Source organism: Vulpes vulpes, chromosome 6 (assembly GCF_048418805.1).
Source record: "Vulpes vulpes isolate BD-2025 chromosome 6, VulVul3, whole genome shotgun sequence".
Classification (NCBI taxonomy): domain Eukaryota; kingdom Metazoa; phylum Chordata; class Mammalia; order Carnivora; family Canidae; genus Vulpes; species Vulpes vulpes.
The window spans coordinates 74,473,797-74,498,797 of NC_132785.1; the positions used below are offsets into that span (position 1 = coordinate 74,473,797).

Below are 25,001 nucleotides of genomic sequence, written 5' to 3' on the forward strand. Positions count from 1 at the left end.
TAAATTGACTCTTTGAAAATACCAAACTTTTATAAATTACTCCATACCTCTAGACTAGAAAACACTTCAAAAAGCTAGTCCTTAAAAGTTAGAGCCAAAAACACTTACATCTTTTAAAATAAACTTACTATGGGAGGCATGTTAAAATATGTCTAGTTTTTTTTAATTAGCAATACTTTTATGTTGAGAGACATGTTAAGATATACTTACTGCTTACTTGTCCACAGCAATCAGTTCAGAAATTTAAATACTAGATCAATATTTAACAATCAAGGAAAAAAAATATACTGTTACATCAACTGATTTTTCTTTGAATTTAATGAGTTTACGTCAAAAAATCAGGTAGTCATTTTACATTTAAGGAATAAAAATCTTTAAAAAAAAAATACAAAGAGTGAAAGGATTTTAACCAAGTTTACATTTCTTTTTGCTATAGTTTTTAACAATTCATCTCATCTTATTGCAATGTGCAAATGCATTTGCAGCACCCATTACAATCATGAAACTAAATTTAAGGAAGTACATTGTTAATAATAACTCAAAGGAAACTGATTTACTTTCTACTAAAAACTCTGTGGCATATAAGCATTACATAATAATGCTATTTAACCACCTCTTGTCATAAGAATCATCACCAAAGTTTTCTGGAAATGAGTCCACATAAGAATTAAATATTTAAAAGGTGAAATGTTCCTTATTTTAACTTTAGCAAGATCTTCCTTTTTCATTGTTAAGAAATACTTTAATAGTGATAAGCAAAAGCTGTTAAGAGTAGAGTCTAGATAGCTAAAACTGTACTCCTGAGTTCAAACTTACAGATAAGTCTTTAGTAAATAGTTCTCAATAAAATATCCTCCCTCCCCATCCCCCTGCCCCAAATCTTGTATTGTTTCTTACAAAACTTTGGTCAAGAGTAGAAATATATCCAGGCAGATGTATGTGCCATACAATAGCAAGAACAGTAAAGCCCAACTAATGACTTTGGGTTTTAGAAATAGAAGGCAATTAAAATGTACTCAAAGTTACATTAAGAAAAGCTTTCACAGGGTAATATTGAAACAGTCACAAAGGTTAAGAAAATACTGATATCAAAGTACAAATGACTACAATGTTAAAATAGACAAAAACTACTATACAAGAGCCTCTTTTAAAATTAAAAATAAAGAACACAACACATGAGTCAGGATTATTTTCCTGTTCTACTCATGAATTTTAGTCTTTATATTCATAGGGTTGGTTATGTTGATATCTAGTAGAGTTTCTTATGACATCTGATGAGGTTTCATTCCAACATCAAAGGGTGGTTCTTCCCTAAGGAGCCGCTCAATTCTGGTCACATCTTGGTCATTGTACTATTTCAAAGTAGTGCAGTATTGCCATGATGTGCTGAGGCATGAAGACATATCCTGTGTACAGTGCCATCCCCACGATGGAAACCAGCATGGAATCTGAGTTGTAGTTAAGGAAACAAGTTACTTTTTCTTAATTTATTCAAAAGTAAATCCCCACATTTTTTCAACTGCTTTATGTTGAAGTACCCATTCACTTAATACTTTCTCATATATGTCAAGAACTCATCATTATAGCCACTAATATTAACTATGCCTGGCACCTTCCAAGATAGGTACCTGTTTGTTACTTTCCTTATTATACTTCAAAACATCAGACAGCTTAAAATGAAGCATAGAAAGTGACACTGTTCAACCTAAGAAACAGCAATAAAAATAAAATTGTATGTAATGACTTCAAAAGGTCTACTAACTTCAATAATAATGTATGGGGAAAAAAAGAATGCATGATCCAAGAATGTTTAGATTATTTAGATGATTTGGCTAAAAGCACCAGCTTTTAGAATCTGAGCTAAAATCAATCATACACTTAATGACATATAAGCTGACAGTACCTACTACTATTAAACATTTATTACTATTATCACTAAACTTTACAACATCAAATAAAAGTCATCTTGACAACCTAAACAATAAATATTTGTATTGTGTTCCTTTTTCCTCATTCCAAAGGAACTAAAATGGTGTACATGCCAATCAGCAAGGGGCCCACTTCTTGGGCCACACAAAATACTGCTAATGAAAAGTCCATAAAATCTAAGGGCTTTCTGCTTTGCTATCGTGTCGCTATGTTCAAAGGAAGAACTGCTCCTGAACTGGGACCACATTTTATTAATTCATTCATTCATATTCTCTCTCTCTCCCCTGTCCCTGCTCCTATCTTTCACGCCTTTCAGCTCTACATACTAGTAGTTCTACAATGTGACATTCCTTCACGAGAAGATAGGGTTTAAATAAACAATGTGCTTACTACCAACTAATATTTGTATAACAGTTCAGTTGACAAATCTCTTTTATGCTATCTTGCTTGACCCTAACAGCTTTCCTGTGAAATGTTTATCATGACCATTACTCATCTGAGCCTGACAAACCACTGAGTGACTTGACCGGGGCCCTACAAGAAGCTATCTCTGGAGCCAGAGCACAAACTGAAGCCATCTGACTTAAACCTTCAATTCATTCTCCTCATCCAGCAAACATGGATGAAAGTCTCCCATAATCATTTTTTAAATTTACTTTTTAGCCTCCCTTAATCCGGTTCTTTCTAAAACTACCACCTTCTATTTACCTCTTAATTTCTCTAAACACACACACACACACACACACACGCACACCACACCACTTACTGTTTCCATATTCTTGCCTATCACCCACACGACCATCTAAATCCTACCCCTGCAGGCTACTGACACTGTTCTCAGGTCACCAACAGCCACCTATCAAAACCAATGGCTGAATTGACAGGTTGAGTCCTTCCTCCTCAAAACTCGTCCCACTCAGAGCTAAGAAGGTACTTTTCTCTATGACTCTCCTCTGATTTCTCTCACCATTTTCCTGTGTCACCAGCTCTTTTTCCCCTCTCTCTGTCCCTCATACATAAGATAATTAGAGTGAATTTTGTACTTTTGTCCCAAACACCCACTCCACCCCTTTTCCTAGTATAGTAGTCATGTTCTTTAGATGGGCCTAACCTAACCCATCTCCAGCCTGGACTGATCTTCACCAATTAGAAAACCCTTCTCTTGGTCACAATGCCCACCCTCAAAACTGATCAATCAGCTCAAAGTTTAGAATTTATACCAGGAATTAAGGAACACAGATTCTCTCCTAAAAACGCAGCTTGCTGATGAAATCCTGGAATCACAAGATTCACTTTGCCCCCATGAGGAAAGCAAAACTTAGAACGAAGCTGACCCATGAAGGTGATGGAACAAAAATAATCACAGAAAAATGGAGCCAGAAACCTCACCAAAACACCTTAAACCCACCCTACTACTGGATTTTCAGATACAGAAGCCAATAAACTCCCTTTACTCTTAAACTGGTTTTATATTTTGTTATACTTGTAGCTGAAAGCATTATTTAAATAAAATGGAATCCCCAAAGTTTTGTCTTCGGCCCTACAAGCTCTTACAGCCTAAACAATCACTTTAATGTTGTTTACCTGAAACCACCTTCTGTACTGCAAACAAGTATTTCCTACAACTTATTAAACATTTTCACCTATGACATTCCTGAGGTACTATAAATTCAAGAGAGCCAAGACCGAACTCATTAACTTCCTCCAAAACTACCTCTTTCTATGAGTCCTATTTTTTCCACTATTTGAAATAGTTGATATAACTATTAACTATTTGCCTAGTCACTCAAACTAGAAACTCCTTTGATTCCTCCTCCACAGATTCCAATTATCTAAGACTTCTCAGTTCTTCCCAAACCCTACGAATGACTTTTATATCTCATGTTCCCCTACCCTAATCTATGATAAATGAGTGAGGTATTTATCATTCCATAATTGTGTCAAAGCTCCCATTGTAGGCCTCTAGCCACTTCCACGCCACTCTACTAAGCAATCCTTTTAGGGATCTGGGTGGCTCAGTCAGTTAAGCATCTGTCTTGGGCTCAGGCTGTGATCCCAGAGTTCTGGGATCAAGCTCCACATCAGACTCCCTGCTCAGTGGGGATTCTGCTTCTCCCTCTCCCTCTGCTTGTGCTATCAAATAAATAAATAAAACCATTTAAAGATAAAATAAAGTGATTCTTTTAAAATACATTAGGTGGGGCACTGGGTGGCTCAGTCAGTTGGGCATCTGCCTTTGGCTCAGGTCATGATCCTGGAGTCCCAGGATCAAGCCCACATCGGGCTCCCTGCTCAGCAGAGATCTTACTTTACCCTCCTTCTCTGCTCCCCTTCCACCCCCGCCCCCCCCCCCACCTCTGCTCATGCTCTCTCTCACTCTTGCTCACCCTCTCTCTCTCAAATAAATAAAATCTTTTAAAATAATAAAATAAAATAAAATACATTAGGCTTCCCAATGCTACAGGATAGCACTTTGAATTCTTTTTTTTTTTTTAATTTTTATTTATTTATGATAGTCACAGAGAGATTGAGAGAGAGAGAGAGGCAGAGACACAGGCAGAGGGAGAAGCAGGCTCCATGCACCGGAAGCCCGACGTGGGATTCGATCCCGGGTCTCCAGGATCGCGCTCTGGGCCAAAGGCAGGCGCCAAACCGGTACGCCACCCAGGGATCCCAGCACTTTGAATTCTAAGCCAAACATCCAAGAACCTTTCTAATCTAGTCCAAAGTACCGGTCTTGAGTTGGAGTCCCTAGAAATAGACCGAAATTGAGAGACTGGGGCAGGGATTCTTGTACAAGTTATTCTTGAGAGAGTTTTAGCAGAAGAGGAGTAAATAGAGCAGAACTGAGCAAGGAGGAAAAGCTAAGTAGGTTGAGGGGCTCAGCTCCCACAGGATTCTCTGGAGCATGAATCATACCACATGTTGGTTTTGCTTTGAAGCAAGAGGTCTGACTTTCTATATCTCCTTATCTGTCAATCATTGGCTGTAGAAGTGAGTGAGAAAAACCCACCTGGGTAAGACAGCTGCCTTGGCCAAGGCTAATACTCTGAAGAAGGGGACAGCTAGAAGGGATTAGCAGACAACAGCTGGGGGAGAGATATATCAGCTAGCATAGGGGGTTGAGGTGGAGACCAAGAACATCACCACTATGCTACTTTCCCCTGACATTCCAAACAATTCCAAATAATTCCCTCCCCTGACAAACACATCCTACTCACAGCCATAATATGTCTCAGAAAACAAGGCTTTATATTTTCATACTGCTCTGCTTTTGCTTATGGTTTAATAATAATATGAATAAGAATAATAGTAGTAATAGCAAATTTCATTCTGTGAATGTCCCCTGTGTTAAATCCTTCAGCAAGTTCAAGTAATCTTGAATCTCAAAATCAGAGTAAGCAATGGAGCCAATTCCAAATCAAATCAATCAAATCAATCACATCAAAAATCTGTGTTCTTAACCATTATGCATATAATGCCTTTCTATATGTGAAAAATCTTATTCCATCTAATAAAATCCAATCATTCTTAGAGCCTGGTTTGTAGTTATCCTCTCTCATCTGAGGCCTTTCCTAGCTTTCATATTTTTCCCATTCTTACTCCCAGCTTCCTGGCCCTACTGCTCATAAAGCTCTTTCTTCATATAATTTGGCACTTATCACCTGACATTGCCTATTCTTTTATATATTTATCTCATCCAGATTTTCAACTTCTTGAGTATGGGAACAATGTCTTCTACAATCTCCAACATCTAACATAACACATGCTTAACATTTGATGAATAATGAAATTCCTCAAGAAACATTATTTGATTCTAGATTCACTGTGGCACTTTCTGCACATTTCACACACATTACTGTGATGAAAAGCTTCATAGTGACTACAGAAAAGAAAAATAAGATCTATTTCTAGGCGATATTGTATTTTCAGAATGTTTATGTTTTTTACACTTTTATTTTCAAGTCTTACAAATGTACACACTCGGGCGTCTGGGTGGCTCAGTGAGTTGAACATCTGACTCTTGATTTCAGCTCAGGTCATGATCTCTGGGTCGTGGAATTGAGCCCCAAGTCTGGCTCTGTGCTCAGCTGAGAATCTGTTAGAGATTCTTTCTCTCCTTTCCCTCAGCCCCTCCCCCCATTGCTCTACCAAGTAAATAAATAAATCTTTAAAAAATAAGCAAATGAAATGGTAAAGATTTTCAAATCATTGGCTCAAATTCAACTCAACTAGGAAGTGATTAGTAAAAACAGCCATTTGAATGATATTACGTACTCTTTATGGCACTATAATTCTTTAATTTAGTATAGAGAATATATCAGTTAAGAAACATGTATAAATTACCTTAACAGGTTACTCTACTGTAAAACAAGAAACTGAAACTTAAGCTCTATTTTGTGAATATTAAAGTGTCAAAATTTTAAATTCTTGTATGCACATAAAATTATGTTTTGCAAGTGAAACAAGAATTTACCAAATTTGAAAGGTGTTTTCCCTGATTAAAACATAAGGTAATAGAGGGGCACCTGGGTGGTCGGTTAAGCATCTGCCTTTGGCTCAGGTCATGATTCCCAGGTCCTGAGACTGAGCCCTGCACTGGGCTCCCCGTTCAGCGGGGAGTCTGCTCTTCCCCCTGCCCCTTCTCCTGCTTGTGCTCTCTCTTGCTCACTCTCAGATAAATAAAATCTTATTTAAAAATCATAATGTACCAGAGTTCATAACTTTTTACAACACTATGCTATGATGCATATATATGTGGAATAAAAGCAGTAGGAAATAAATTATAATTATATATATTAAATTCAGGATGGTTATTTGGTGAGGTGAAATGGGGAAGAGGAAGAAAGGAGTAACTGAGAAAGGGCATAAATGGAACTTCAAATGTATTAGTAATGCTGTTCTTCACCTAGCTGGTAGTATATGCTCATTCACTATATTACCCTTTAAGGAGTTTTTGTATGCCTAAACAGTCTATAGCTTTTTTAGATCCCCTATAAAGGAAGGGGATCCCTGGGCAGCTCAGCAGTTTGGTGCCTGCCGTCAGCCCAGGGCGAGATCCTGGAGTCCCGGGATCGAGTCCTACATCGGGCTCCCTGCATGGAGCCTGCTTCTCCTCTGTGTCTCTGCCTGTGTGTGTGTGTGTGTGTATGTGTGTGTGTGTCTCATGAGTAAATAAATAAAATCTTAAAAAAAAAAAAAAAAGAACTGTAAAGGAAAATGAAACTACATACAGTACTAGACTAACAATTGTCTTGTGTGAAGGATTTTTCCCCTTCACAAAATTTGAGTTAGAGACCACTGAGTCTAATTTGTTACCAGGAAATAAATAGAAAATCTCAGCTCTTAAAAATAGAATAAACAATTCTTTTTTTAATTTTTTTTTATTATTTATTTATGATAGTCACACAGAAAGAGAGAGAGGGGCAGAGACATAGGCAGAGGGAGAAGCAGGCTCCATGCACCGGGAGCCTGACGTGGGATTCAATCCCGGGTCTCTAGGATCGCGCCCTGGGCCAAAGGCAGGCGCTAAACCACTGCGCCACCCAGGGATCCCAGAATAAACAATTCTGATTCTGGCCAAGACAAACAGAAAATTATTGAAAGTCACTTGAACCTAGATGCAAAAATGCCAATTTATAAGCTGCCCAAAAAGTGCCCAGAGCCACTTATTAAATTTAGCTTTTATCCTGTGTCTCTCCAAAGAAATGTTTCTATATTCTGATCCCATTTCTCAAAATTATTTCCAGAATCACAATAATTAAATAAACCTCTAACAGTAAATTTTCTGGATAATTAAATGTCAAAATTATTCCAAAAAAAATATCTTAAAGCTCTGAAACATAAGAAAATATTTAAAAGCAACTTGTACAGTGACACTCATACTAGGTAAATAAACAATGGGACCATGAGGAACATCTACTCGCCTTAATAATCACCTTTTTAAAAAACACAAAAAGAAGGCACCTGTTCTAAGTAGCTTTCTAGGGGCACCTGGGTGGCTCAGTTGGTTAAGCGTCTGTCTTCGGCTCAGGTCATGATCCCAGGGTCCTGGTATTGAGCCTCACATTGGGCTTCCTACTTGGCAGAGTCTGCTGCTCCTTCTCCTCCCTGACTGTGCTGTCACTATCTCTGTCTCTCTCAGATAAATGAATAAAATCTTTTTTAAAAAAAATTGCTGGGGCAGCCCGGGTGGCTCAGTGGTTTAGCACTGCCTTCAGCCTGGAGACCAGAGATCGAGTCCCACATCAGGCTCCCTGCATGGAGCCTGCTTATTAACTCTCTTCTCTGTGTCTCTGTCTCTTTCTGCCTCTCTCTCTGTGTGTGTCTCTCATGAATAAATAAATAAAATCTTTAAAAAAAAAACTGCCTAAAAGTAGCTTTCTACAATTTCTACAATGCAATTTAAGCAATGTAGTTGGAATAGCTCTCACGTAACTGAGTTGAATATTCCCTGAGAATATGCTTGACATCACTTAAAATGGTAGTTTTATTGACATTCTTAGGCACTGGTTTTACTGTGACATTTGCAAGATTAGGGAACATGTGACATTCATCTCCTTAGAAGTATTCTCACAAACTGAACTAAACATATACCACTTGGAGTATACTACCTATAATTTGCTATCTGGTACCTGAGTGGATTTCTCAATCCGTTGCATTCTTTAACACACCTCTCAAAGTTTCAAGAATCCTTCACACACTATGAAGTACAAGTAATGGGTACTGGAAACATCACGGCCCTGGAGGAGACCTGGGTCTGAGCTGTGACTCTGAGATTCCCTGATTGTGTCAAAAAATCTCCGATCACTAGTCTCCTTACCCATAAAAAAAGGACACACATGACCTACCTTTTAGGGCTGATGTGAGAATTTTGGACAAATCCATTGGGCAACAAAAGGCAATATAGTCCTTATTAAAACTATTGTTTGAGGGCTCAGGCATTTAACATCATGACTTAGACAATGCTTGGGAATTGCCTAAGGTCACTCCACTATAATTTGTTATTAATTTATAGTGCAATTCTGGGACATCACAGCCCCTCTGGAACCAAGTTTTTTCTCCATAAAATGAGGCCACTTCCTACATTAACATTTTAGGATCCTACTTGCATGGGGAGGGCACTTAGGCACCACCTCTCAATCACTCTTAATGTAATTTTCCGTTTCACACACGCAGAAAAAAATGTAAACAAATCAATGTTTTATAACACATACATTGGAAGGTAATACACAATATACCTATTAGTAGCTGTACACAAATTAACCTGGTTGACATTCTAGAGAGGGCTACATGATTTGCGAAGTACAGAATAAAGTTAGTGAAATCTAGAATATAACAACAACAAAAAAACTCAAAAAATTAAAAAATTGTCTCGTATGTTTATAACTGTCTCTACCACTGAATTTTAGGTGCTTAAGAGTGAGAGAGCCTTGGCTCAGCTGCTCCTTTGCTTCCAGCTGTGGTGCATTGCTAGATAAAGCAGGTACTTCATAAATCATTCAAAAACTGAGGAGATAATGTGCCAGGATATGTGCAGGCACTGAAGATAAACGTTTGTTCAAGGACTGAATGAACAATCAGAGGTTATTTATAACCTGGATGTAACATAAATATTTTATGGCTTCAGTGGATTTAAGAGCAAATGAATTTGAAAGCAAATGTGAAACCATATTTCTGCATGTTGTTTGCTGTTTCTTTAACAGGGATCCCCAACTAATCATAAGCTGATAAGTTTCTAGCTAAATAGGAAAAAATAAAGATTTCTTTTACTCATACAAGGACCATCCCCCAACCTTTTTCCCAGCAACTTAAAAAAAAAAAAAATCCTGATAACAAAGAGAGGAAATGCTTTAAAGATAAGTACAATACATCAGAAGCAAGACCACAGTAACTTAACACTTTCCAACCCAACCAGTAACTGCACTATCACTGCCTACCTTAGTAACCTAGTAAACTCCAAGACTTTGGGGAAATCAAAAGTAGTTTCTCAATGGGAAAAGGCCACGGACCTTTGTTCCAGCAGGTATGACTTACACCTCATCACTAATCTAAATAATTCCAATGCTTTAAGTCTCTGATTGCACCGGTCAGTCAGAAGACAAAGATAAAATGTCACTTAAAACAATCCAGTCTTGGGATCCCTGAGTGGCGCAGCGGTTTGGCGCCTGCCTTTGGCCCAGGGCGCGATCCTGAAGACCCAGGATCGAATCCCACGTCGGGCTCCCGGTGCATGCAGCCTGCTTCTCCCTCTGCCTGTGTCTCTGCCTCTCTCTCTCTCTCTCTCTCTCTCTCTCTGTGTGTGTGACTATCATAAATAAATTAAAAAAAAAAAAAAAACAATCCAGTCTTCTATCAGTCAAATTCCTTTTATAAAGTCAATTCTGAATGCTACTTTTATCCTTAGAAATACTCAAGAGTTCTAATAAATCTAATTTAAGGAACCATTATATAAAAAAAGAAAAATCATTTAATAAAGTATTATTGTAGGTTGTTTTGTGAAAAGCAATCAAAACTCCAAGTGAGGGATGCCTGGGTGGCTCACTTGGTTGAGCCTCTGCCTTTGGCTCTGGTCGTGATCTCGGGGTGCTGGGATCAAGCCCCACATAGGGCTCCTTGCTCAGTAGGGAGCCTTCTTTTCCCTCTCCCTGCTTGTGCACGCCCTCTCTCTCTCTCTCTGTCAGATAAATGAATAGGATCTTTAAAAACAAAACAAAACCCTAAGTGAAAACAATTGTCGACACTGAGTAATGCTCTAAAAAGGAAATCTTCCTTACTACTCTTGGGGTTTTTTAACCTTGACCTCAAAAAACTGGGGATCACCTTATATAACTCAACACCCAAAAAACAGGTAATGCAATTTAAAAATGGGCAGATGACATGCAGACATTTCTCCAAAAAAGACATACAGATGGCCAACAGACATATGAAAAGGTGCTCAACACCATTCATCATTGGGGAAATACATATCCAAACCACCAAGAGATATCACTTCACACCTGTCAGAATGGCTAAAATCAATAACACAAGAAACAACAAGTGTTGGTGAGGATGTGGAGAAATGAACCCTTGTGCACTGTTAGTGGGAGTGCAAACTGGTACAGCCACTATGGAAAAAAGTATGGAGAATCCTCAAAAAATTAAAAATAGAACTACCTTACGATACAGTAATTGCACTACTGCGAATTAACCCAAAAAATACAAAAACACTAATTCAAAGGGATACATGCACTCCTATAATTATTGCAGTATTATTTACAATGGCCAAATTATTGAAGCAGCCCAAGTGTCCATCGACAGATGAACAGATAAAGAAGGGGTGTGCGTGTGTGTGTCTAAATATGTATTTATACACATACACACACATATATATAATGGAATATTATTCAGCCATAAAAAAATAGAATGAAATCTTGCCATATGCAACATGGAGAGTATAATGATAAGTGAAATAAGCCTATCAGAGAAAGACAAATACTGTATGATTTCACTCATCTGTGGAATTTAAGAAATCAAATGAGCAAAGGAGAGAAACAAAAAAAGGGGAGAGAGATAAACCAAAAAAAGCAAACTCTTAACTACAGAGAACAAACTGATGGTTACCAGAGGGCAGGTGGGGGGGGGGTGGGTAAATAGATGATGGGAATTAACAAGTATTTATCCTGCACTGGGTGGCTCAGTCGATTGGCTGTCTTGGTTTCAGCTCAGGTATGGTCTCAGGTCATGGGATCAAGCCCTGTGTCCAGCTCTGTGCTCAGAGCAGACTCTACTTGGGATTCTCTCTCCCTATCCATCAATCCCCACTTGTGCTCACACACATGCTCTCTCTCAATAAATAAATATATAAACAAAATCTTTTTTTTTAAGATTTTGTTGTTTCTTTTTAAGATTTTATTTATTTATTCATGAGAGAGAGAGGCAGAGACATAGGCAGAGGGAGAAGCAGGCTTGGAACTCAATCCCAGGAACCCGGGATCATGCCCTGAGCAGAAGGGAGATGCTCAACTGCTGAAACACCCAGGCATCCCTATTTAGTTATTTGAGAGAGAGACAGAAAAAGGCACAAGCAGGGGGAGGGGGTAAAGGGAAAGAGAGAAACAGACTCCTTGCTGAGCAGGGAGTCTGGACCCTGAGATCAGGACATGAACTGAAAGCAGATGCATAACTGACTAAGCCACCTAGGGCCCCCCTAAATAAACAAAATCTTAAAAAAACAAAAGAGTACATTTATTATGAGCACTGAATAATGTATAGACCTATTGAAGTACTCTACTGTACATCTGAAACGAATATAACTGTATGTTAACTATACTCAAATCTAAATAAAAAACTTAGTTAAAGGGGCACCTGGGTGGCTCAGGGGTTGAGCATCTGCTTCGGATCAGGGCATGATCCCAGATCTGGGGATCGAGTCCCACATTGGGCTCCCTGTGAGGAGCCTGCTTCTTCTTCTCCCTATGTCTCTGCCTCTCTGTGTGTCTCTCATGAATAAATAAACAAAATCTAAAAAATAAAAAAATAAAATAAAAACTCAGTTAAAAAAATAAAAACTGGAGGTCATCATCAAGAGAAGTGTTAAGGAAGTATATTGTTACCAAACATATTAAGTATCTCTTGATACTTTTCTGATTACCTTAAATGAAACCAAGTGGAAGATACTGATACTGCTACAGTCGTGTATGTTAGCCAATTTGATATTTGTGGGTCATATTAAAGGACATCAGCATCAGAAGTTAATATTTAGCAAGCAAAATACATTCTCTGACCTTTCTGTAGTGTGTGGATTATACCAAAGCATAGAAATTGATTTTAATCTCTTTTTTTAATTTTTATTTATTTATGATAGTCAGAGAGAGATAGAGAGAGAGGCAGAGACACAGGCAGAGGGAGAAGCAGGCTCCATGCACCGGGAGCCCGACGTGGGATTCGATCCCGGGTCTCCAGGATCGCGCCCTGGGCCAAAGGCAGGCGCCAAACCGCTGCGCCACCCAGGGATCCCTAGAAATTGATTTTAGAAGCTACAACTTGATGACAAACTCTTTTAAAACTAAACAAAAAAAGCATGCTGCTGATACCAGCAATAATCATGTTCAACTCTGAATGGAAGTCCTAGAAATGGTTTCCAGCTCTGAGCCCAGAGACACCAAGGCTATGCATCACTGTGCACCTTTATAATTAAAGCGTCTTTTCATTTCATGCAGATCTGAAGTCCAAAGGTCAAAGGGGAAATATAATCTGTTCTGCTGTCATACATTTCTGGAACATCAGCTAGCTCACATCTGACCAGTATAGCTTAAGAGCCGCATTGTTTCATATGGTATTTTTCATAAATTAGGGGAGCCAGATTAGTGGGAGAAGAATTATAACCTTCTTCAAGAAACATCCTTTAGCTCAGTTGATGCTCAGGCAGGAATCCTTTGAGCTCCATCGTAAGAAAATTAAAAGTAAGCATCTGCACCCAGGCTCCCTCTCCAGAAAGGCATACCTCCAGGCCAACACAACTGTCAGCGGGTGGCAGGTTGCCCTGCCTCCTCCACCTCAATGGCAGCCCACACCATCTGCACCACGTAAGCATTTCCAGTCAATTCTGTCCATGCATTTTTAATGTCCCCTGAGGCAGCCTCCAGACTGCTGGCCTGGGCTATCCAAGTTATCCTCCAAGATGCCAATTATTGTTTTGGTTAGTGCTTGACTACTAAGTTGCATAGGTTTTGAGTGGTCTGCTCTACTGCTTTTTTCCCATGAACCCCATTATTTGGGGATTTTTTAGGAACACATGGTGACCAAAATTCTTGTTTTAGTACTAATTCTACTTTTCATAGCTATTGATCATAAGTAATACCTTTCATCATTTCATAACTACTATTTTTAAGCATTCCATTTATGAAAAGTATATATGCTCTATTACATAGATCTTCTGGGGCATATAGTTTTAATTATTAAATTTGAACACTGGAGTTTTGTTGTTTTTTTTAAGTAAAAGAATCAATCTTTTATCTTTGCTCCTAAGTACCATAAATGTTACAACACTCAAAGCCTAGGGGTAGGTCACAAAGTCTTTAAGAATATGAAGTAGTGAACGGGACAACTGGCTGGCTCAGTCTGTAGAGCATGGGACTCGACCTCAGGGTCACACGTTCAAGCCCCATACTGGGCACAGAGCTTACTTAAAAAATAAATATATACATATATAGGACCCACAGTCCTTCTACTGACACGTCACTGGTACCACATGCCAAAACACTGAGAATATCTATATGTGTTCTGTCCCCACTGCCAACCTGTTGGGACCTTCTCTGCTCATCCTGGTACAGACCACTCAGTTCTTGTGTAGCAGTTTTATTCATCTACCATCTTTCTTGAGAGCTATTAAAGAAAAACTTATAGTATCTTTTAAGAGTATAGATAGGGATAGTCTAACATTTTCACTTAGCCAACCAAGTAAAACAGGCTAGAGCAGCTGCCTTTGAACTAAAAGCACAGGAGCCTCAGACAGACAAGACTTTCCAGACAGTTAGGATGGGTTGAGAGGAAGGGCTTACACATTATCAGCTGCCACTGTACTCCCTCCTACAACTGATCTGAGAATTATGGTGACCTGCTAGTTCCCCTTCCCATACTGCTTACAACTCCATTTCTCCCACTCTACTTCCTGAGTCTTACAATTATGCATTTCCTCAGGGTGTGAAGTAACTTCTGCATCAGCAAACAAAGGAATAATAACTAACTTAAGTTGTACTTTATTTCATTCAGGTAAGAAACTCCTGGCACAGCTACCAGCCTCACCATCTACCCATCTAATAATTTGAATTCAGAAGTGAAACACCTTTCCAGTCTGGGCCTCACAGAATGACTCCCAACAAAAAAGAATGGTGAGAAGAAGGGCCTTTCTGCCATCAGTGGGGTAGTGGCCAGAGAATACACCATAACATTTACAAGTGCACCCATGGTGTGGGCTTTAAGAATCATGTCCTTCAGGCACTCAAAAAAAAAAAAAAAAAAATCTAGAAATTTGCCTAACGAAGATGGGAACTCCAGATATGCACATTGACATCAGGCTCAACAAAGTTGTGTGAGTCAAAGGAATGAGATATGTCCCAGAGCACACCCATGTGTGGTTGTCCAGAAAACGTAATGGGGATGAAGATGCACCAAACGAGCTTAATACATTGTTTATCTATGTACCTGTTAACACTTACAAAAATCTACAGCCAATATGGAGGAGAACTAACCAATGATTGTCAAAGTCATAAATTCAAGAAAAAAAAAAGGAGGTAAAACGAGTAAAAGTGTTTATGTAACATTTATTTGAGCAGAAAAATGGCACTGAGCCTTTTCTGGCAGAAATTATGGTTGATTTTGCCTATTTGACTTCATGATGAGAACTGGCTTTGCCAGTTAGGTTATGTGACAAATATTGTTCAGAGAAAACATAGTTTTAAGGTTTCAATACAAATATACAATAATAAAATACACATAAGAATAAGAAAACTAAGGAAATTGGGGATCCCTGGGTGGCTCGGCTGTTTGGCGCCTGCCTTCGGCCCAGGGCGTGATCCTTGGAGCCCCAGGATCAAGTCCCACATCAGGCTCCCTGCATGTGTCTCTGCCTCTCTCTCTCCCTCCGTGTGTCTCTCATGAATAAATAAAATCTTTAAAAAAAAAAACAAAAAAACAAAAAACTAAGCAAATTAAATCTTTGTAACTACTTAAATTTACTCTGAAATATTCCAGATGTTAACTTAAAGGAACAAGATAATATCTAGTACAGTATGATTTTTGTTCTTGTAGGGGCTACAAACAAAAAGTCTGAATACCTCTGGCGTGGAGACTTGGAAGTATTAATTTATCAGTTAAAATTATTCTGACCTCTGCTTCCCCTCCCTTCAGCCTTCCCTTGTAACAGAGACTGCTTTCATTTCTACAAAAGGAAGTTCAAAAGGAAATGACACAAAATATAAAAGACTGAAGATATTAAGAAGAAATTCTTTTTTTTATTTTTCCATAAGTTTGAAGGCAATGTTTAGATTATTCCAACATTATTCTGAAAACATATTTTGTTTGAAGGTACCTTGAGAAATCTTTCTAAAAGGCATTAAGCTGATTTGCTGTGAATATTTTTCTAGAAGTAACTTTCTCTGATGTTAAGAATTTTGCCTAATCATCAAACCACATGCTGATTTTTACTGGAACTCTATTTAAAGTGTCAAAGAATTCTGTGCGCACAAACATTTTCTTCAAAAGGCACTCATTAAGAAGAAAGTTATAGTAGAAGACTCTGATGAATTAGGGTTTTTATGATAATTTCTTCTATTGAATAGCTCAGAGGAAGCTCTGCCAAAGACAGAGAAAGTGATCTAAAGTCCCCCCTGGCCACAATATAGGGTTTTTCTTGATCAACTTTGTTTTGTTTGTTGTATTTATTTACAAAAACATGTTACATAGGACATACACAGAAAGAAATACTAACTTAATTATCACTACCTCCAAAAGTTGCATGGCAAAATTTATTCCTCAAACAACTCTCCACTAGCTTATAAAAGCTCTTATTTCGCCCAACCAGGCACTATTAAACACAGATATAGAGCATTCTCCAAGTTTTCACAGAATATTTCAGGAGAGATACACAGAAAACTAGTGACACTGGTTGTCCTGATGTGGCTGGGGTGGAAAGAAGACTTTTACCATCTACTTTTTTGGCGTCTTTTGAGTTTTGGACCATGAGAATGTATAATCTATTTTTATTTACAATTTAAGAATTCGTTTATTCTAAATTCTCAAGTACTTTTTTACGTTGAGATGCAAAGAAAGTTCACAGTTCTAGCTGTAAACACTTGAGGACACGGCAAAAATCTAAGAAAATAAATTAGCTTAGCTGCTACTGAAATAGCACATACCATTAATTTTTTAATGCTGTTTTTCCATTACCATGCAAAGCCTACCGCAATCCAAAATACCTTCTACCCTTTGCCTCCTCTCACCACCCTTAATCTATCCCGAACCCTGCAGCCAAAGTAAACCTTTTCAACTAAAAGTCAGATCGGATCACTCCTCTTTCAAAATCTTCTAAGAACATCCTTTTCAACTAAGATTAAAAGCCAAAGGGTGCCTGGGTGGCTTAGCAGGTTTAGTATGTGCCTTTGGCTCAGGTCATGATTTCGGAGTCCTGGGATGGAGCCCCTCATTTGGCTCCCGGCTCAGCGCAGTCTTCTTCCCTCTCCTGCCTCCTGCCAACCCCCGACCCGGTCAAATAAATAAAATCTCTAAACAACAACAACATCAGAAACAGCCAACTTCCAAACCTACCCTAAAAGTGTTTTAAAATCAGGTCTCTTGGGGCACCTGGGTGGATCAGTTGGTTGAGTGTCTGCCTTAGGCTCAAGTCATGATCTCAGGGTCCTAGGATAAAGCCCCACATCTGGCTTCCTGCTCAACGGGGAGTCTGCTACTCCCTCTCCTCCCAGCTTGTGCTTTGTCACTATCTGTCTTGCTCTCTCTCAAATAAATAAAATCTTTTTAAAAAATAAAAATAATAAAATGGAATCAGGTCTGATGAACAGAATTCAGTTTTTTTCTTTTTAAGATTTTATTCATTTATTCATGAGAGACACACACAGAGAGAGGCAGAGACACAGGCAGAGGGAGAAGTAGGCTCCATGCAGGGAGCCCAACGTGGGACTCGATCCCGGGTCTCCAGGATCACACCCCATGCTGCAGGTAACGTTAAACCGCTGAGCCACCCGGGCAGCCGCAGAATTCAGTTCTTGGAGAGAATCAGGTCTCTTTACCATTCCCAAATACTTCTGTGATTCCTTTGAAATGACAAAATAATATATAAACATGTTTCTCAAGCACTAGTTGTGTGTGCAGTACTGTGGTTTAAAAAAATTATTTTCTTGGGTACCTGAGTGGTTCAGTCAGTTAACATCCAACACTTGATTTCAGCTCAGGTCATGATCTCAGGGTCATGAGATCAAGTCCCCCATGGGGCTCCCCTGTCAGTGCACAGTCTGTCTACTTGAGATTCTCTTCCTCTATCTTGGCCTCTGCCCCTACCCACACCCCCTAACTTGTGCCTGCTTGCTCTCGCTATCTCAAAAAAAAAAAAAAAAAAAAAAAAAAAATTTCCTTGAAGAAATACAGACTGTCTTTCAGGGGTAATCTAATTCCTAACACAAACCAAAAAAACTGCCCACAGTTTACTTAAAATAAATAGAAGTATAAAATGCCATGGAAACATAAGAAGACAGAGAAAGATAACAAATATAGCTCAGTGATTACAGAATAAAGCCTTTTTTAATTAAAAAAAAAAAAAGGACTAACTTTTACTTATGCTTCAAATAATTTTAACAAGGTATTTTTAATTTTCCACACCTCTCCTCAACAGCATGGTTACAATGTTATTCCGTGAGGCACCACAGGGAGTATCTCACTGGTTACAAAACCCGGTCTTCTCCTTTCCCAGTGAGGCTACCTGTAGGGAAAGGGAGCTTTAGAAACATGTTAAAACTACTCTGGAGAAGGAGCTCAGTGGATTTCAGTTAGCTGCAGTATTCATTATTACTCTGCACTCATTTGATTCATTTTATTGTTACCTTCTGTTTTAATCAGGAGTCCATCTCTTTTTCCTGCATGATAGAAACTATGTCTGCACATGGAAAAAGTTTAAATACTGGCTGACAAACCAAAGCTAATGTATCATTTCAAATGTGATTAACAGCAGGCAGATAATAAGAGAAAATTTAGGATATGAGCCCTAGCATGGAAGGATTTACAAAATGGATTTTTAAATCTTATTGTTTCAAGAACCATTTACAGTGTGCCTGACTTGACACAGATGCATTTCCTTAAAAACATACTTAAAATTATTTTTTGCAACTCACAATTTCCTTACCTAGATAATTTCAAAAACCCTCATATTCAACTAGGATTGACCTTTCAATTGACAACAACTATCAAATTAACTTCTAGCTATTTGATATGGAGAAAGAGAAATAAATTCAGATGTTCAAAGACGTCCCTCTAGAAAATGTGCAGAAGTAGTTAATAGCAGGCTATCAGTGTTCTCTAAAACAGAGACAATTTATTAAAGGACTTATAGCAGTGACGTGTAAACTAATGCAATTACCTTCTTCTAGAGTCTTGATCTAGGACTTCTAATTCAGAGACCATTTCTCAGACAGCCAGACAAATTTCTCTTATATGAAATTTTAAGATGCTAGCAGTGATAAATGGATTCAATGTATTTTTTTAAGATTTTTATTTATTTATTCATGAGAGACACAGAGAAGCAGAGACATACGCAGAAGGAGAAGTGGGCTCCCCACAGATAGCCTGATGCAGGACTCAATCCCAGGACCCCAGGATCACACCCTGAGCTGAAGGCAGATGCTCAACCACTGAGACACCCAGGAGTCCTTCAATGTATTTTTTTTTTTTTTTGTATTTTTAAGAAAGTATGTCTCAAAAAAAAAAAAAAGAAAGAATGTCTCTTTCTAAAACCATGTAACTAGCCACAAAATTGTTCTATACGAAGCTTACAAATTATTAATGAATTTATGAAATTCAAACTACACAGTAATTAAATCTCCTAATGAGTGGGGAAAAATCCAACTTTCTCATTCAGTTCCTTCCTCCAACCTAGAATGAAGGTTCATCTCAAATCAATGTTCCAAACTATACAATAATTAAATGCCTGACTTTAACTCCAGAAGTTCAATTAGAATAATATAACAGCTGATAGTAATTTAAGATTGGCTTATGTCAAAAGGATTACATTTCTACCTTGGGTCAATTCAATCATGCAAGCTTTGATGTAAGATTTTCTTTTTTTTTTCACTCTTAGGTATAAAACCATAGCATTGAGCACCCCAGGTGGCTCAGCAGTTTAGCGCCGCCTTCAGCCCAGGGCCTGATCCTGGAGACCAGGGATCGAGTCCCGCATCAGGCTCCCTGCAAGAAACCTGCTTCTCCCTCTGCCTTTGTCTCTCTGACTTTGTGTGTGTGCGTGTCTCTCATGAATTAATAAATTAAAAATCTTTAAAAAAATTAAAACCATAGCATTCTATAGGACCCAATGCCAGTTGGTTGCAGTTCTACTTTTTTTTTAAGATTTTATTTATTTATTCATGAGAGACATAGAAAGAGAGGCAGAGACATAGGCAGAGGGAGAAGCGGACTCCCTGCGGGGAACCCTATGCAGTACTCTATCCCAGGACCCCAGGATCACACCCTGAGAAGGCAGATGCTCAACCACTGAGCCACCCAGGTGCCCCCTCATTAGTTTCTTAAAAACAGAAATCACTTGGTTACATAAACCAATGAGAAGTTAAAAACTTCAAAGGGAAAAATCTACAAAAGCACTACATTTCAGTTCGTAATTTATTCCTCCATTCCTCCCAAAAGCCATTATCTAGGTTATTGACAGGATACTATTATTAATTGCAATATCATACCGAAAAACCTTAATATCACTGACACTGTAGCATGTATCCACATGCAAACAAAAGCTTTTTTTTTTTTTTTAAGATTTTATTTATTTATTTGACAGAGAGCACAAGCATAGGGAGCAGCAGGAGAGGGAGAAGTAGGTTCCCTGCTGAGCAGGAAGCACAACATGGGGCTTAATCCCAAAACCCTGGAGTCATCTCCTGAGCTCAAGGCAGGTGCTTAACCAACTGAGCCACCCAGGCGCCCCTAAACAAAAGCTTTTAAGTGTGAAATCTTTAATAGACTCTGACAGAGGCTATACAGTCAACTTCTGACTTAAAGAGTGTCAATTTAGCACATTATTTAAATTCACTTTTAAGGAGCGCCTATGTGGCTCAGATGGTTAAGCATCTGCCTTGGCTCAGGTCATGATCTCCATCCTGGGATCCAGCCCCATGTTGAGACCCACATCAGGTTTCTGGCTCAGCAGGGAGACAGGTTTCTGGCTCAGCAGGGAGACTGCTTCTCCCTCTCCTTCTGCCTTTTCCACCCTGCTCGAACTTGCTCTCTCTCTCTGTGTCAAAGAAATAAACTCTTTTTTTTTTAATTCATTTTTAAGATTGTTTTAACTGAGAGACACCTGGCTGGCTCAGTTGGAAGAGCACATGGCTCTTGATCTCAAGTTTGTGTGTTCGAGCCCCACATTCAGTTTAGATTGCTTAAGTAAATAAATACATAAACTTTCAAGGAAAAAAAAAAAAGATGGGGCTCCTGGGTGGCTCAGTCTGTTAAGCATCCAACTCCTGATTTCAGCTCAGGTCATGATCTCAGGTTCTGCGATGGGCATGGAGCCTACTTAAGATTCTCTCTCCCTCTCCTTCTGCCCATTCCTCCCTCGTCCCTTAAAAAGATGATTTTAACTGAGTTAAGAAGTTTGTTGTTTTTCTTCTTTTAAAGATTTTATTTATTTATTCATGAGAGACAGAGAGACAGAGAGAGAGGCAGAGACTCAGGCAGAGGGAAAAGCAGGCTCCATGCAGGGACCCCGATGTGGGACTCAATCCCTGTACTCCAGGATCACGCCCCGGGCCAAAGGCAGGCACTAAACCTCTGAGCCAACCAGAGATCCCAAGTTTGTGCTTCCATATTTTAGTATACATTTTACAAGGATGACTTCATGAGCTCTGACCTATAGAACTTAGAATAAAACTAAACTGCAGCTACAAATAAATGGAGCTGGAAATCAGAACACATTTTACTTTCGGACTTTAAATCCAAAATATAAATTATGGTTCTTAAAAAGTTCTGGAAAGCTTTGGAACAAACAATAATAAAAAATAAATTTCCTCATAAGCAGCTTAAGATTCCTCCAAAGTACTGAAACAAAAGACAGCTTTGAGTGCAATCTCAGGCTAGTTCAATACAAATAAACACATTTATTAATGCCTGGAATGAAACCATCTCAGTCACTCTACCTGAATGCAACAATGCGTTTGCAAAGCTGTTCTGAACTACTCCAAACTAAACCGCGTTGACAAGGAGGCGGTATAACATACAGGGTTGTCAAATCGCTGTTGCATACCTAAAACTAAAGTAACACTCTGTTAACTGTACTTCATTGTAAGAAAAGGAGATCTTGTATGAAGTAAGCATGTTATGTGAAATATGTTTCATATTGGTCCCCGAATTTAAAAAAGAAAAAAAGAAGAAAGTTACAGCTCATTATCAGTATGTATCCTGCAAGAACAGTATCAAGGGATGTCAACACAGACAAATGAAGACACAAACATCACAGACTTCAGAAAGCCCACTTTCACGACCTTGCGTATTAAGTGAGGTTGTTACGAAGTTGGAGGAGTTAAGGTACAGATAAAGCGCTCAGCACAGCTGCCTGGCTCGTAGGGAACATTCAATAGTCATTAACAAGTATCGATCAGCTATCTATTAAAACACAGTTTTCTACAACTAACCACAAATTCCTTTCTGGGCTCGACTTCTACGGACTCTAAACACAGCACTTAATGAATAAAACACACTTTTTAAACTCCCCAGCCCTGCAAGCCAGAAAGGTACAACAGTTTTCAGAAACGATACTGGGATGTAACAAACACAAGTTCACATGATCAAAAGTCTGGTAAACCGGTTAGCATTCTCCTGAGGACCAAAGTCAGCTAACTCAGGGACAGTTAAAGGTCAAAGGCGTCCCAGCCGGGAGCGGTCTGCTCCTCTTACAAGGTCCCGGCCTCCCAAAGGCCAGGGGGCCGAACCGAAGCCAGGCGCGGCCGCAGCGCGGGCAGGCGGGGACGTACCTGGTCACACATCGCCCTGGGGGATTTCCTCCAGCGGTGGAGCCGCTTCCACGTCGGCTCCAGCGACTCCCAGGCCCCCGCCCCGCCCGAGCCGCGCGGGAGCCGCTCGCCCCCCGACCTCCGCCCCGCGCCCCGCGCCCCGCGCCCCGCGCCCCCCGCCCCCGGCGCCTGGGCCCGGAGGATGCGGCCCGGCTCCAGCTCCCCGCCCCCGCCCCGGCCCCGGCCCCGGCCCCGGCCCCGGCCCCCGCGCCCGCGCCCGCGGCCTGGGCAGGATACTGAACACAGTCCGCTCCCAGGGCTCCAGCATGTAGAGCGCCGTGACCAGCAGATACTGGTAGTAGAACCAGGACATTTGCTTCCAGGCCCGCGCCAGCGCCATCCCCGCCACGCGCTTCCCTCGTTGAGGCGGAACGTCAGTCTGTCCGGCCGGCCTCCCGGGAGCGTCCTCCAGCCCCCGGCCGCCAGGCCCGCCCGCCCGCCAGCGCGCGCCTATTGGCGGGTCCGGCCCGGCGCGTCACCCGTGGGCACGCCCAGCCCCGCGCGCGCCCCGGCGGTCCGCCCCGGGCCCCGCCCGCCCCACGCTCATTGGCGGGTCCGCGGCCACGCGTCGCGCCCGCCCCCTGCCCGCTAGCGCCCGCCCCGGGCCGCGCCCACGCGAGCCGGAGCACTGAGCGCGCGAGAGCGCCCCGCCGCGCCCTAGCAGCCGCGCCCGGCCCGGCCCGGCCCCCGCGGGGCGGGGAGCTAGTCGGCCCCGGGGTGGTCGGTACCTGCGGTCGGGGCCAGAAACGCCGGTCGGGGGCCTCCTGGGGGAGATCTGGCGCCCTCCCGGGCAGGGGAGCGCAGGGGAGTACACGGGCGCACGTATTAGGTTCCTTACCTCGAGCAGTTTACGGGCTAGCGGGGGCACTAACCACACGAAGCAGGTAAAGCTGTGACGCGTGCAGAGGGAGGATAAGGTGCTCCGACTGTGGGGAGACAAACGTCGCCCAGCCAACGAGGTCAGAGAAGGCGGCTCCGAAGAAGTGATGCCCACATCGATCGCCTCCTTCCTTCCTCCCCATCCATCGCGCGCGCACACACACACCCCCGCATGCACCTACATGCCCCATGCACTCCTTAACCTAAAGACAAAAAAGAGATTACCTTAAATATGTCTATCCGCACACCTCTTTTAGTGCCTAGAGGCACCCTACAGGTCAAGTCCAGGAAAAGGACTCAGATCTGGTGGGTTCTGTAGCCAACAGGCTGCTTGAGATCTGTCTGTGGGCTGACGGTACCTCCGGAAGATGCGCTTTTAGATGTCCAGGTCTTCCCACTGGCAAATAGGCCAGCTTTACGGTACTCACCTTCAGGAACGAGATAAACAGCATGTGAAATGGTAATTAAATGGACTGCTGTTTAAATGTTTGAATACCCGGGTGGCTCAGTGGTTTAGCGCCGCCTTCAGCCCAGGGAGTGATCCTGGAGACCCGAGATCGAGTCCCACATCGGGCTCCCTGCATGGAGCCTGCTTCTCCCTCTGCCTGTGTGTCTCTGTGCCTCTCTTTCTCTCTGTGTCTCTCATGAATAAATGAAATCTTTAAAAAATAAATAAATGTTTAAATATCCTACTGTTTAAACTTTAAAACTTCCATGATTGATGGCTTTTATTTATTCATTTAGAAATATCAGCTGCTGTTTATGAGCTAAATATTGGGGATAGAAAGCCAGCTACTCTGAGATCTGCCTTCATAAAGTACCCAGTCTACTAAGGAAGAGAGACAAGTTAACTGATTACAGTGAGATCTGGTAAAGGGTATCTTTATGTTATGTGTAAGCTGCCATGGAAGCCCAGAGAAAATCAGATTGGGATTGTCAAAGGCTTCTGGGAAATGGTACTTGAGCTTAGTCTTGAAAGAAAAGTAGAAATGACAGAATGGATAACTTTAGAGAGGAAAGGGTGAGAGGATATTCCAAGCACAGGTGCATGGAACCGCTATAGGAAGGTGTGATGCTCTCAAAGGGCTGGAAGGACTTTCATGTGGCTGAAGCAAAAAGAATGTGTAGTCAGTAGCAGGAGATGGAGCTGGATAGTAAAGAGAGACCACATCCCGCGGGACCTTGTGTAAGAAACCAATGACTTTTCATCTGGACATACAAACATTGAAAGAGCCAATGGCTTAATAAGATTAAACAAGACTTGGGGGTGAGCAAGTTGCCTAGAGGATACTAAGAAGAGGATTAGGGACACCTGGATGGCTCGGCGGTTGGGCATCTGCCTTCGGCTCAGGAGCATGATCCTGGAGTCCTGGGATCGAGTCCCACGGCAGGCTCCCTGCATGGAGCCTGCTTCTC

The 25,001-nt window shown here is 40.8% G+C and overlaps 1 protein-coding gene across 1 annotated transcript; it reads right to left on the bottom strand.

Annotated features, from left to right (window-relative positions):
* Window positions 1-300: 300 nt before the first annotated feature.
* SPTSSA (serine palmitoyltransferase small subunit A) lies at window positions 301-23,149 on the bottom strand. The gene is made up of 2 exons (XM_072761405.1): window positions 22,944-23,149; window positions 301-1,448 (listed from the first exon to the last, which is right to left on the bottom strand). The coding sequence occupies exons 1-2, from the start codon at window positions 23,044-23,046 to the stop codon at window positions 1,345-1,347; spliced, it is 207 nt and encodes a 68-aa protein (XP_072617506.1). The 5' UTR covers window positions 23,047-23,149; the 3' UTR covers window positions 301-1,344.
* Window positions 23,150-25,001: the final 1,852 nt, after the last annotated feature.

Excerpts from the sequence above, each read along its gene's own strand:
- SPTSSA (XM_072761405.1), bottom strand. The coding sequence starts at position 23,046 with ATGGCGCTGGCGCGGGCCTGGAAGCAAATGTCCTGGTTCTACTACCAG. Across the intron at positions 1,449-22,943 it reads CTGGGAGCGGACTGTGTTCA|ATTCCATGCTGGTTTCCATC; the intron begins GTATCCTGCCCA and ends ACTACAACTCAG.